Source organism: Pristis pectinata, chromosome 1, assembly GCF_009764475.1.
Source record: "Pristis pectinata isolate sPriPec2 chromosome 1, sPriPec2.1.pri, whole genome shotgun sequence".
Taxonomy (NCBI): Eukaryota; Metazoa; Chordata; class Chondrichthyes; order Rhinopristiformes; family Pristidae; genus Pristis; species Pristis pectinata.
In genome coordinates this window covers 125,534,911-125,549,758 of record NC_067405.1, presented here as the reverse complement: position 1 = coordinate 125,549,758, position 14,848 = coordinate 125,534,911, and the positions used below count along the sequence as shown (strand labels likewise).

Sequence of the window (14,848 nt, the reverse complement as noted above, 5' to 3'; positions counted from 1 at the left end):
ATAGATAGTGGTTACAATGAAATAGTTGGAAAACCACCACATACAAAATGTTTTTTGAGAGAGGAAAAATGAAAAACCCATTGCTAAAGTCATGTAAGTCATGGTGCAGCTTGCTGAAATATTAATTTCCAGTTTCTACCCCATACTCTCTCTCCCATTCCTCACAACATTATTGTGTGAATTAGACCAAGTTAGTATTTATAACATTAATTCATAATCATGTATCAATCAGCAACAAAAAAAAACTTGCAACTATTTTCTCGGCAAAATTATTAAGACTTTCTTGCCCCCAGAAAGTTGTTGGACTAGAATTCCTATTATTCTATTCTTGAAACAACTGCATTTAGGTCATCTGAGCACCAATTTAAACTATTTACATGAGATATATCCATCCAATTCTTACAATCATTTACTATAATTGCATAGTGTTTACTGAAAATGTTTTAAATATATATATCCAACATATTGATGCAACTGTCTGCATCATTATTTAGAATAAATAAGAAGAAAGCTTGGCGTACCTGACTGTATGTTGCCAAATAAAGTGGTTAGTTAATATAAACCAACATGAACGTACACCTCATTTACCCTTATTAAAATTAGGCTGCTTCAATGCTATTTCACAAAAGCTATTAACTTTCCAAGTAAAGATGCAACAATGCCAGTAAAGTCCTAACTGTGTTTAAAATAGATATTCTAAGTTACACCATATTGAAACATATACAAGTTAAATATACAGGAAGTCCAATTCTGACTTAGCTAAATTAGCTTTAAGACATACTTACAGAATTCTATGAATTAAGGTCAAATTGTTTTTACAATGTACTGGGATCAAATGAGCATGCAAATTTCTTAAAATATTTGCAGAATCCTTTTCGTGGGACTTTACATTGCCATTTACACAGTGATGCTATTGGCAAAGTTGCGCATAGAATTTTAATTCAAGTAAGTCATGAATCTGTAAAGTTAAATAGGTTTTAATTGTTGGCTTTAAAATAGTTCAAGAAGCCTGAAGCAAAAAGGATACTGCAGCTTTAAATTATAATAATCACAAAAGTTTAAAAACATTAGTAAATCTAAGTCACCCAGTTTGGTCAGAATTTATGGATGGGAATTTTACATGTTTAAGTGAATGCAAGATTTTGTTCCATAATATATATCAAAATTTACATATCATTTTATTAGTATGTCTGTAACTTTCAGTATTAATGCTAAGATGAAATAATCATAAATTGATCTTGCACTGTAAGGGGTTAAAATGGGACTGTTAATCACTGTGAAAAAACACATTTAATATACTGTACCTACACATTATGCTTTTAGATCATCCATTCATCACATTATTGAAAATAAGATAAATGCTTCCGAAATACAGATTTGATCAAAGTTCCTTTCTTTATCAATAGCATTCATTCTTACCATTACGAAATGCCAAAAGAGGCAGTGAGTTTGTGCTGGTATGGAAAGCTACATTTTCCATGTGATTAGCAGCCCCTGTTAAATTCCTTTCAACAGTGCATATTGATTTTTAAATATAGGTTACGATTCCACACATTGTACACTCACTTGCTGGCCAGTTCACCTCCTGGTGGGAGGTTTGGGATGCTCTCCGACGATAAAGCACGCATCATGTGGACTACATCTGGCACCCCCTCAGCACCCTGCTTCTCAAAGATTTCTGGAGAATCAGAAGGACTTGTGGGTCAGTGGAATATGCATTTTAAAACTATGTGTATAAGAAAATCAAAATTGGTAATACTATGACACAAACAACATAGCAGCAACCATGAAAGATCAGTGAACCCTCCAGAAAAGAATCTGATGTAGTTTCTCATAAGGTATTTGTATTGACAATATTCAGCTTATACAACTACCTGATGAATTTTTGAGTACTCAGTTATTAAGTGCAAAAATAGCACATTAACAATAGAAGAAAAATTTGAAATCTTACCAGACAATGTTCTGAGTACATGCAACAACTCATGAAAATTTTAATGAGTATATTAAAGCTGCAAGGTTCTGGATTGGAATGCACCATTAACCACATGTATTAGCTCTATTTTTAATTAATTAGAAGCAATCATGACTCAGAGAAATCTTACTTTTGGTATTTAGAACAGCTATTAAATAGATTTAGTGAAGTATTCTATAAATGCTTCCTAAAACTTGGTCATATAAATAAAATCAAAGATCTCAGAATTGATTCAGTAAAAGTCTTTATTAGAATAACCTTTTAACATAACTTTATAACTATGACTAACATTATCAGTAATATTGTATTTAATCCTACATGTATAATTTATTATACAAAAATAAAAGATTTACAGCTACTTACTAGTCATATATTTTAAACCATAACTAAACTGTTTGATTTGTATATAAGATTATCATTATGCTAAAGTTTTGTGTGCAAACATTAAGCAAGTGACTACATTACATTAATCACCTTTTTGTCACAGTATATGTTTGTAAATACTTTCTTAAATTCTTAAAGTCTTATTTGACTGAAGATGTTGAGACAAAATGAGAGCAATGACAATTCAGCATCTCATCTTTTCTTCTACAAATAAGTCAAATATACTGCTTGTTACCAGACACATAGGCACAGGCAAGGGAGATTAACTGATGCCGCCACAGAATAAAACTCCAATACAACAGGTATTAATTTTAGCAAACTTTTATCATTATATTTCTTCCTCTGTATATGTCTATTGCTTCTATCCATTTGCAGAGTGCCAACATGTTGCATACTTCAATGTTACCTGAAGTGTCACTTAGGAAAATACACCATTAAATTACCTGTTATAAAGCACATTATATAATGCCTTTTTATTTTGATTAAAAATCAATCAGATTATTGAAATACATGATATCCCCCACACAATCCTTTTTTCCTACACTTAGAAAAGACCCCAGGAAGACAGGATGAAACATAAATAAATAAAACTAAAAAGAGAATTTTAAAATTATAGCCTGATGGGCACCAACAACATGAATTTCAGCATCAATTGTACTTATTAGTATAACACAAATTTTTCTCTAAAAGTTGGCTTAATTGCATAACAACTGCACTGTGTTCATGCACATAAAAGCTTCCAGCGGAAACTTCCAAAATATCAAATTTCCAATCTTAGCTGTATCCAGAATAAAGAGAAGGAATTAAATCATCTAATCAAATCACCTGATCAGCTGGTTCCAGAATTTGGGCAATATTTTTGTTTAAATTTGTTGGTGGGCATCAGTGGAAGGACTCAGCATGAAATTAAACTTCCTAGATAATATCAGGGCATTATATAATAGCAATAGTAACTCAGAAGTGTGCATTACTGATACACAATGCAATTACTATGTAATGCAATAATTGTTAACATACATTTGACATCATTTTATATCATAAAACTGCATTCTGCATCATTCTTAAATGCATACCTCTATTCAAAGTTGCTTATAACATTCACATTATTTATGACAATTCCCAGCAGTTCCTATGCCATCTTAATGAAATTAAGTAGATTTTATATTCTGTTCAGTTGATACATTAAAGGAAGTTATTTATCAAAGAAAGAAAAAGGATTACCAGTATTTGGAACATGGCTTGTAACGTGTACTTAAAAATAAATTTGTTGTGAAGCTAAGAAATACACCACCAGCTACAGTTCCATAATTTTACGAAACTAATATCACCAATAAAACTATTTATGTTTAAAGCTAAAATATTTAAAAATTGGAATATGGCTTGTATGTACATGGTTCACTGACCTCTCACTAAACTAGACCAAACGCACAAACATATTGACATATACGCACAGTTATTTGAAACTTTTTGTTCACAGACAGATAGGACTGCACAGGACCTTCCAATCAATCTTGAAGGTACATTTTATAGGTCTATGTTGGACCTAAATAGTTAATTTGTTCTTTGAACTATTGCACACTTGGTTCATTTCATGCCTTCACAATTGATACCAGTTTAATCCCAATTCTGAACAGGCAGTAGCTTCATATAGGCATCAACTTTAAAAATGCAAATCTAAATCATACATTACAAACTGCCTCCAAGTTCAATACTGCATCAAATCACATTCAAGTGTTTCCTCTTTAATTTAAAACTGCAATAATCCAGCACCCTTTGGACTTTGGTGGTGCCAGTCTGGCAGATCTTCTGACTATTAGATGCTATTCCCATTAATACCCAAAACCACACTTAACTCCCTTTTTTAGATATCGCACAGCTGTATAATAAGTTTTCCAGTGAGCCGGGTGAGCATGGGAACAGGGGCCCCAGCGAGATTCAAAGTAAAATTTGATAATAGATTTTCAGAATTTTACTGAATAAATCTGCCATGAGTATCCACTAAATTGAACAGCTCCTCAACATAACTACTGCATATTGAATATTTAACATGTTACAGCATTACTTTCACAAAACTGCAGAATATTTTATTAGCTACAGATCAGCTATTTTCAACAAAAAATATAGTATTTCTTTCCCATTGCTCCAGGCCTTGTAAATTTGGCTTTAATTGGCTTACTTCATTTTGATTCAGATCATTTTAGCTTATTAAAATGGTTTGTAATATGTAACAAAAAATGAAGCCTACAGGTTAGAAGGTATTTTTGCCAGGGGTTTTCTATCAGCCAGCCGGCCTGCCAAAATTTTTGCTGTTAATTCCAATGGAAGAACTGCTTTTAAAAAAAACTTTTCCACCAATGCATGTTGAATATTTTTAAAAACTCAGTAATTTTGACTATTCATATTTTACTTCTTCAACTAGGTCTGTCTGTAGTCAAATGGCTAACAGACAATGCGTGTATGCTGCACTATAATCAGATACGAAAACATGGAATGTTCAGCTGGTAAGCAATACTGATATTGCTAATTTTAGTTCATTTCTCTTTTAAGTAAAAGTAAATAGAACAGTATGTATGGCAGCTATCCATAATCACTTGCTGTGTTTTATTTAATATTATATGAAGTGTAATTATGTGATTATGCACATAAAAATGCTTTTAAAGTGGAGCCTTTCCCCCACATGGGCACATGCAATGGCTCAAGTATATGCTCATGCAAGTTAAATCTGAATGTGATTATTGCCTGGTATTAACAAAAATTCATCTCATGTTTAGATAAAGTCAACACATTTATATGTTAACATAAACACACAGAGCTTTTTTGTAAAAACAGCATTTTCACACTGCTGTGACTGATAACCCTACACTTAAGATAACCACAAGTAAGGTAACATCATACACCTAATGCTGGAATGGTCAAGAGGTTAACTTGAATTTTGATGAGTGGACATTATTTCCTGCTCTAATATATGCACATCAAAAGCATTCTTTTATTTTTCCTTTTTTTTATAAAACAAGTTATAACCTATAATGTCAGGTTTTGTCTTTCCATGAAATTTTCTTTTATCTGGAAAGGTGATTCAAGTCAAAATTATTTCTTATTAATTTTATCTTCCCCTCAACAGCATATTGTTCAAACTGATACTTCAACAGGTGTAGCAATCAAGAAGCCTCTTATTTTCACTTTGATCTATTTTAAGCATTGATTGCCAGCTTCATTTTCAACTTGGGAAGGCAAAATGAAGTGACAAATTATTCACAACAAATGTATTAAAATGGGCTGCAACAAACAATGATGGTGTGATCATTTTTCCTGTTCAACAGAACAAATATCAAAAATTACATATAATGAACTCAAAGTCTTGAAAACTTAGAACAAGGGCACTCTTTTTCAAAAATGCAGACATTTGGCCAGGATGCCCAAATTAGTACTTAACATTCTATTACAAACAGAATGTTTCGTTTTGACCTTGTTGAACATTTTGATAGAGTACTGTACAATTAAATACACAAATAAGTGATAATTAATTTTTTGTAGTCAGCAGAACCAAAGCAGCAACAGTTCCAGGGCACAGCTACATTGTAACAATGACAGCCTTCAGAAACCTGAGCAAACTACAGTAAATAATCATACTAGCAGCATTCATTATTTAGATGGACAAAAATTATAACAACCACATATTCTTGAAACACATTGATAACTATCAGAATTTAATTGTCCTGCAAGTGAAATGGTCTCCACAACCAAACTGCCAAGTGCAAGTATAAACTAGTAACTGCACTGACAACTCTACATGACATATAACTGAAAACTTCAACTTTAGTATTAACTGAAAGTTATCCCTCTAAGCTCGGGTGTGCATCTATGATAGCACAAAGAAATTTTATAAAAGTACAATTTTTAATATGTAAACTATTTTAATAAAATGTTTCGGGTACTAAGCATTATATCCAGTATTATACTAAAGTACCAGTTAAGTTCATCGAGGAGCAACAGAAAAAAAACTTATAAAATTTGGTTGCCAGTTCACATGAATGAACTTAGAGGGTTAACACAATTTAATTCATTTTTAAAGTTATTTTACTTAGCAACAAGTGTTTTTTTAGATGCTCCACCTTCCACTTTGTTCTCCAGATGTTTGTCCAACTCGGCTTCTCTTTTCACTGCTTCAGGCGACACCTTTGGTGCATTTGGAAAGCAAATCAATACAACACTCATGTTGTCTCGACTTCCCTGTTTTGAAGGTGGAAGAAAAATAATCTCAGTCATACTCATCAAAAAAACACACACATCAAATAAGCAAAATATACACTAAAGGTAATTCTTCTTGTGAAATCTATAAATATATCCCACTATTAACTTTTCCTGCAGTTTTAAAAATAAACATGGTGAGGGCCAACATTCAGCTACAAAACATGGAGAACACTTGCTGCTCAGCTCTTGGATAAACAGTTTTATTAAAAAATCACTACGAGAACCAGTTTGGAAATGCAACTAGCTAAAAAGGTTTTTTCCACATTTAATAAATTTTAACCCCTCTGTTTCATTTAAGCATGTTAAACAAGAATCTGGGAATTTATAATGGCAAAAGTCGTTAAGAAATGTGCACATGATATAGGAGTAGATGGATGTCTTGGTTGAGAATCTTTTGTTTTTTTTGTAAGAACATTGAAAATAATTTCTTCATATCAACATAAATCATGTTTCCATTACACTAAAAGCTCAAAACATATTGGGTCAGTACTTCCATTGACCTCCAAAGAATTTCTGGCTGCTTGCCGCTGGGTCACAGCACTTCGACCATGAAGGCTCCAGGTGCAGACTTCCACTGGGACCCTCACATCTACCATATTGTTGTGGCTAAGTGCAGCATAGGGGTTGCCTTAATGCAGTCAGCTTGACATTCACAAGCATTCAATAACATCTTTATAATCAAAATAAAATTATAAGCTGGAAGTCTGCAGATATACCCCGTCTGTTCAACCAAGGGAGTCCACCAGTGCATGTGGTGGCTCTTGGATGGAAGGTGTCACTGCCAGCTTAGGGCAGGACTTCCTTGGGGGTACTCAGTTAAGTTCTGCTACTATGCTGGCATCAGCTCAGAAGATCTGCTCCATTCTAATAAAAGGAGTAACTTGCATTAGCCAGCTAAAACAAGTGTACTTTTTCCCACATACCAGCAAATCTAAATATTTGGTTACTGGATGAAATTTAATCAATATTTTAAGCAATGCTCAAAATAACAATTGCCAAGTGGTTTGTTTCTCTGATTCTATTTGTATGTGAAAAATTCTGTATCAATAGAATTAACAAACATAGAAATTTGTTTCAACTCCACTGAAAGAACAGCCTTGACTACTTCAGTTCATGTGCTTGCATTCTCCAAGGCATCTAACTGATGGCATCCACAAAAGCAATGGCCACTTTTACATGTACCCCCTAGCTAATGAGGAGCTGGATCGAAACATCAGCAGCTGATTTTGTGTACAGCTGGCAAAATAATCCCTTCCAATTCTGTGTTATGCATGCCAATACTTGTATTGTCATAAATACACAGCACCTTATTTGGAAGAGCAGGCAGATAAGCAAAATAGAAGGATAAAAAAGTAACGGTTTGGGTAGAAGAAGAGAAACTATCATAGCGATTCTCTGGCTCTGGCCAATAGTTAGGAATGGAAGCAGACAACTGTGATTTCATCCAGCTGGTTGATGTTGAGAATATAGGGAGGACAACAACAGTAAAACTCCAATATCTATTTGACTATTTGGAAATCCCAATGGTTTGGCATCTAGTTCATTAGGTCCCAATTCCTGCACTGTCTTTCCCACAGTGGGGCCTCGGTTCCCACGCTCCCTTTTCCCACACTGGGGCCCCAGTTCCAATACTCCCTTTCCTACACTGGGGCCCCAGTTCCCAAGCTCCCTTGAGAACATACTGAATTCACTGGAAAATGTATTATTCTACTTTTAACATCTTTAAAAAAAAGCAAATTAAATATGTTGGAATATTAATAGGAAAAGCATGCAACTTTCTGGAAAATTTGCCAGAACAGCACTAAAGTCCCAAGTGCACTGGATTAACAAAGTTTAACAGTATGTCAAAGGAAGGAGGCAGTTGAGAAGAACACAGAAGGAAATGTTACTCTACCACTGTGTACCATGTGATACTAGAAAAGATGTTTTGATACTGTGGTAGGGACAGAGCATGATTAAGGGTATCAAACAAGAAGCTCCAGGAAAAATGTGGATGAATTTGGAAGCTCTGAGTTGTCCTTTCCATTCATTCCTGGCCACCACAAATGGACTATGACCTCACGATCTACCTTGTTGTAACCTCGCACCTTATTGCACTGCACTTTCTCTGTAGCTGTGACACTTTGTACTGTAATTGTTTTTACCTGTACTACATCTATGCACTCTGTACTAACTCAATGTAACTGCACTGTGTAATGAATTGACCTGTACGATCAGTTTGCAAGACAAGTTTTTCACTGTACCTCGGTACAAGTGACAATAATAAACCAATACCAATATCTGTTACTTTGCTCAGATGCACAAGTGCTGCAGAACATTTGTCACCTTGGTCAAGTCATCAAAATATCTCAAAATCCTTGTGGCCTATTCCATTTAATAATTAAAGCCATCACTCCATTTCCCCCTCAAATCAAGAATCTGTTCATAATGTTTAAAATCTAGCATTACTTTCCACTTATTAAAACTAATTAATACAACATAAACTAATTTCAATTTCAAGAATACAACTGATCAAAGCAAACAACCTCAAAGTTCAGCACTTAGCCTTGACAAATATTCTAAAGTAAATGCACATGTTGTCTTTATTTCATGAGCTATTCTGCTATCAGGTAAACTTTGCAAATGCAAAATTTGTTTTCTGATTAGTGATTATATAGGAAGTATTCCAGTTTATCTTTCATTTTACACATATAATCAAATTTAATGAATCTGCTGCACTAAAAGAACATTCTATAAAAGGTATAGATAGCCTTGGTGATTCACTAGATTTTCTATCCTCTCTTGTGTGAGGATCCTCCACAGAATAATTCAGAATCCAAATTTGTTAGTTGAAAATCATGTCCCTTCCCCTCAATTAATATACTGAGCTGCCCGGAACTTTTAACGCCACTAGAAAAGCATGGGCAAGCTATCAATATAGCACAACTTTAGGATTTTATACATAAACTTCAAATTTGTCACTAGACCTGTTTGTATTTGCTGATTTCAGGAAGATTCACGGCATTTCAATGTTATTCCAACAGAAACAATGGGCTTGCTCTTAAAAAAAATTATAAGCCCATGAATAATTTACCACCTAAACTTGATGCTACCCAAACAGCAATACAATTTTGCAGATGGCAAATGAAGGAAGCTACAGCTATACACACAATTATCTCCAGACAGCAGGAACACAGTAATTCCTGCAGTATATGTATAATTGCTAGCCATTCTCAAGGCAAGATGGAATTCAGTATTGAAAATTAACAATGATACACTTCACTTTGAAGATCTTTTTTTATCAAATGCAAAAGTATAATATAAAATGATCAAATATAAAATTGGAAAGGATATTCAATATACCTTGTACAGGCACGTGTCAACAATCTGGTTACAAACTTTTTCAAGGTCATCACTAACTTCTAGTCTGGATTTAACAAATTCACAGATCTCTTCATTCCCCATGACGTCCCAAATCCCATCACATGCTAGGATAATAAACTGGTCATCGTCCCTTCTCTCGATTTCATAAACCTCAGGTTCTGGCGAGACAAGCTGCTCTGTTGGACCCTTCCCATGCACACACTTGTAGTCAAAGTCTCCAAGAGCTCTTGAAACAGCAAGGGAACCGTTCACACGCTGAATCATCACTGAGCCACCAGCATTTTGGATGCGCTCCTTCTCCAGTGGATTACTCGGTTTGTGATCTTGTGTAAAGAAATGAACCTGCCCGTTCCTACAGAGCAATCCTCGTGAGTCTCCACAGTTGATGAAGTAAATATGCTTGGGTGAAACCATGACACCTACTGCTGTTGACCCACTTCTGTCTGAACCATGCCTCTTCTCGGAGATATTTCGCATGTGCTCATCTATCTGCAGAAAACCTGTACGAATTCCATTCTTCACTTTTTCCACAGAAGGCTCTGTCAGATCATCAGCGATCTTGAAATCTTGGGTGCTGGTGATGTGATCCAACAAATGTTCACAGCAATATCTGGCAACTTGGGATCCAGCATGCCCGTCATAGACTGCAAAGAATGACCATGCGTCAAGTCCATGTGGTAGGCCAATGACAGCTGTGTGCGCATCTTCCATCTCAATTCGCCAACCCTGCATACTGCTCAGTCCATAATGTAGATTGTTCCCCTCACCACGGGCATTATGTTTTTCCATCTTCGGTTTATCTAGAAATGCTCCCATTTTTCCAAAATATGCTCAGCACTGAAGAAAGAGTAAACAAATATTTTTTTTTAATTTTCTGGACATTCAATTAATGTATTTAAAGAAAAATAAGCATTATGTAATATCCATTACAGTTGCAGGTAGTGAAAAATTAACAGAAATGATTCCAAAGCAATGTTAAACTTAACAAATTGTCCACATTATTAGTTTGTGAGTTTATTCGAAAAGTATGGAGAATACTTCTGATCAGATAACCAGTTATTAATTCTAATCAATCTTAACTACATTATTCAGTGTGAAAAAATACAAAAAAAAGCATGAAATAATTAGTTACTGACATTTCAGTGAAATGCAATGATCGTAATGAGAAACATTCATACAAAAATTTACTTTAATAGGATACACAGAGGTATAAATTTGTATTTTATCCTTCCAGCCTTGAGGACATACATTGAAAAATATAACAAAAACATAAAGCTATTGTCATTATAAGCCTGCCATTGGATCACCAATGTCATGAAACTTATTCAGCTTACTGATGCCCAGTTATAAACAAAAGCAAACGTAAGCCAAGAAGTTTTGTGTTGCTTACATTTCTTTTCTGTGAACAGCCAATATTAGCATCAGACAAGAACTACCAGCATTTCATTCTGAATTGTTTTTCAAAATCATTCCTTAATAATTTTCTAATGCTGATAAATTTGTTGAATGTTTCCAGCAACATTTTTTTTAAGGTTTCCAAAAACATTTGACCAATGACGTGGATAGGAAGAAGGAGGAGGTCCTGCAAAGAGAGTTTAGGAAATTAGGTGCCAAGTTAAAGGACAGGACCTCCAAGGTTGCAATCTCAGGATTGCTACCAGTGCCACGTGCTAGTGAGGCTAGAAATAGGAGGATCATGCAGCTAAATACGTGGCTAAGGAGTTGGTGCAGGAGGGAGGGCTTCAGGTTTCTGGATAATTCGGCTTTGTTCCAGGGAAGGTGGGATCTGTTCCGAAGGGATGGTTTACACCTGAACTGGAAGGGGACTAACATACTTGCGGGTAGGTTTGCTAGTGCTGCTCCGGTGGGTTTAAACTAGATTTGCAGGGGGAGGGGAACCAGAGTGTTAGAGAAGAAAGTGAGGAGGAAAATGATCGTGTGAGGTCTGCAGGTATGGACAGAAATCAAAGGTTTGTACATGATAGTAATGTTCTCAGGTGCATCTATTTCAATGCAAGGAGTATTGTAGGTAAGGCGGATGAGCTTAGGGCGTGGATTGGAACGTGGGATTACGATGTTATTGCTATTAGTGAGACATGGTTGAAGGAGGGGCAGGACTGGCAGCTTAATGTTCCGGGCTTCCGTTGTTTCAGACGTGATAGAGAGGGAGGGATGAAAGGGGGAGGAGTGGCATTACTGGTCAGGGAACAGATCACAGCTGTGCGTAGACAGGACAACCCAGAGGGCTCGTCTACAGAGGCCATATGGGTGGAGCTGAGGAACAGGAAAAGTGTGGCCACACTAATAGGGTTGTATTATAGACCGCGCAACAGTCAGAGAGAATTGGAGGAACAAATCTGCAGGGAGATAGCAGACTGATGTAAGAAACAGAAAGTTGTGATAGTAGGGGATTTTAACTTTCCATATATTGACTGGGACTCCCACACTGTGAAAGGGTTGGATGGCTTGGAATTTGTCAAATGTGTTCAGGAAAATTTTCTAAATCAATATATAGAGGTACCAACGAGAGAGAATGCAATACTTGATCTCCTATTAGGGAACCAGGCAGGTCAGGTGACAGAAGTATGTGTAGGTGAGCATTTTGGGTCCAGTGACCATAATGCAATTAGTTTCAAGATAATTATGGATAAGGATAGGTCTGGTCCTCGAGTGGAGGTTCTAAATTGGAGAAAGGCCAATTTTGTGGAAATGAGAAAGGATCTAGGTAGGGTGGATTGGGATAAGTTATTTTCTGGCAAGGATGTGCTCAGTAAATGGAAAGCCTTCAAAGACGAAATTTTGAGAGTGCAGAGTTTGTATGTCCCTGTCAGGATTAAAGGCAAGGGTAACAAGCATGGGGAACCTTGGTTTTCAAGGGATATTGGTGATCTGGTAAGAAAAGAGAGAGGTGTATAGTAGGTATAGGCAAACTACGAACGGATGAGGTACTTGAAGAGTATAGGAAAGTAAGAACATACTAAAAATGGAAATCAAGGAAGGCAAAAAGAGGACATGAGGCTGCTTTGGCAGATAATGTGAAGGTAAACCCAAAGGTTTTCTACAGGTATATTAAGAGCAAAAGGATAGTAAGAGACACAATTGGTCCCCGAGAAGATCAGAGCGGTCGGCTATGTGTGGAGCCTCAGGAGATGGGAGAGGTCTTAAACAGTTTTTTTGCATCAGTATTTATTCAGGAAACTGGCAGTGTGGATATGGAAGGAAGGGAACAAGCACCAGTGTCATGGAACATATAGAGATTAAAAAGGAGGAGGTACTTGATGTTTTCCAGCGAATAAAGATAGATAAATCTCCAGGGCCTGACAAGATATTTCCTCGGACCTTGAGAGAGACTAGTGTAGAAATTGCAGGGGCCCTGGCATATATATTTAAGATAACCTTAGCCACGGGTGCAGTGCCAGAGGACTGGAGGATAGCTCATGTTGTTCCATTGTTTAAGAAAGGCTCGAAGAGTAAACCAGGTAATTACAGGCCAGTGAGCCTGACATCAGTAGTGGGTAAATTACTGGAAGGTGTTCTGAGAGATAGGACATAAGTATTTGGACAGCCAAGGGTTGATTAAGGATAGTCAGCATGGCTTTGTGCATGGTAGATCGTGTTTAACGAATCTTGTGGAGTTTTTTGAGGAGGTCACTAAGAAAGTAGATGAAGGTAAGGCTGTGGATGTTGTCTACATGGACTTTAGTAAGGCCTTTGACAAGGTCCCACATGGGAGATTAGTTTAGAAGGTTCAGTCAATGGGTATCCATGGAAAGGTTGTAAACTGGATTCGAAATTGGCTGAGTGGGAGAAGACAGAGAGTGGTTGTGGATGGTTGTTTCTCAGATTGGAGGCCTGTGACTAGTGGTGTGCCTCAGGGATCTGTGTTGGGGCCATTGTTGTTTGTTGTATATATCAATGATCTAGAAGATAATGTGGTAAATTGGATTAGTCAATTTGCAGATGACACTAAGATTGGAGGTGTAGTGGACAGCGAGGAAGGCTTTCAAAGCTTGCAGAGGGATCTGGACCAAATGGAAAAATGGTCCAGAAAATGGCAGATGGAATTTAATGCAGACAAGTGTGAGGTGTTGCATTTTGGAAGGACAAATCAATGGAGGACATACACAGTAAATGGTAGGGCACTGAGGAGTGTGGAGGAACAAAGGGATCTGGGAGTTCAGATACATAATTCCCTGAAAGTAGAGTCACAGGTAGACAGGGTTGTAAAAAAGACTTTTGGCATCCTGGCATTTATAAATCAAAGTATTGAGTATAGGAATTGGAATGCTTTGGTGAGGTTGTATAAGTCATTGGCGAGACCAAATTTAGAATATTGTGTGCAGTTCTGGTCGCTGAACTACAGGAAGGATGTCAGTAAGATTGAAAGAGTGCAGAGGAGATTTACAAGAATGTTGCCGGGTCTTCAGGAGTTGAGTTACAGGGAAAGACTGAGCATGTTAGGACTTTATTCCTTGGAGCGTAGAAGAATGAGGGGAGATATGATAGAGGTTTACAAAATGATGAGGGGCATAGACAGAGTTAATGCAAGTAGGCTCTTTCCACCTAGATTAGGAGAGATAAATACGAGAGGACATGGCTTTAGGGTGAAAAGGGAAAGGTTTAGGGGGAACATTAGAGGGAACTTCTTCACTCAAAGAGTGGTGGGAGTGTGGAATGGGCTGCCATCTGATGTGGTAAACACAGGCTCGCCCTTAACTTTTAAGAGTAAATTGGATAGATACATGGACGAGAGAGGTCTGGAGGGGTATGGGCTGGGGGCAGGTAAATGGGACTAGCAGAATAATGTTTCGGCACAGAGTAGAAGGGCCGAATGGCCTGTTTTCTGTGCTGTAGTTTTCTATGGTTCTATGGAATTTG

General features: G+C 36.5%; 1 protein-coding gene across 4 annotated transcripts in view; it reads right to left on the bottom strand.

Annotated features, from left to right (window-relative positions):
• ppm1aa (protein phosphatase, Mg2+/Mn2+ dependent, 1Aa) overlaps positions 1-14,848 on the bottom strand; it is a 39,909-nt gene that overhangs the window by 15,292 nt on the left and 9,769 nt on the right. For all 4 annotated transcript variants that reach the window (XR_007957029.1, XR_007957028.1, XR_007957030.1 and 1 more), the window contains exons 2-4: positions 9,950-10,807; positions 6,469-6,586; positions 1,567-1,678 (exon numbers count right to left, since the gene is read on the bottom strand). Coding sequence is in view for 1 of the 4 variants with exons in the window: in XM_052025064.1 (XP_051881024.1) it covers positions 1,567-1,678; positions 6,469-6,586; positions 9,950-10,786 (1,067 nt within the window). In the remaining 3 variants the exon portion in view is untranslated. The remainder of the gene's footprint in view (positions 1-1,566; positions 1,679-6,468; positions 6,587-9,949; positions 10,808-14,848) is intronic.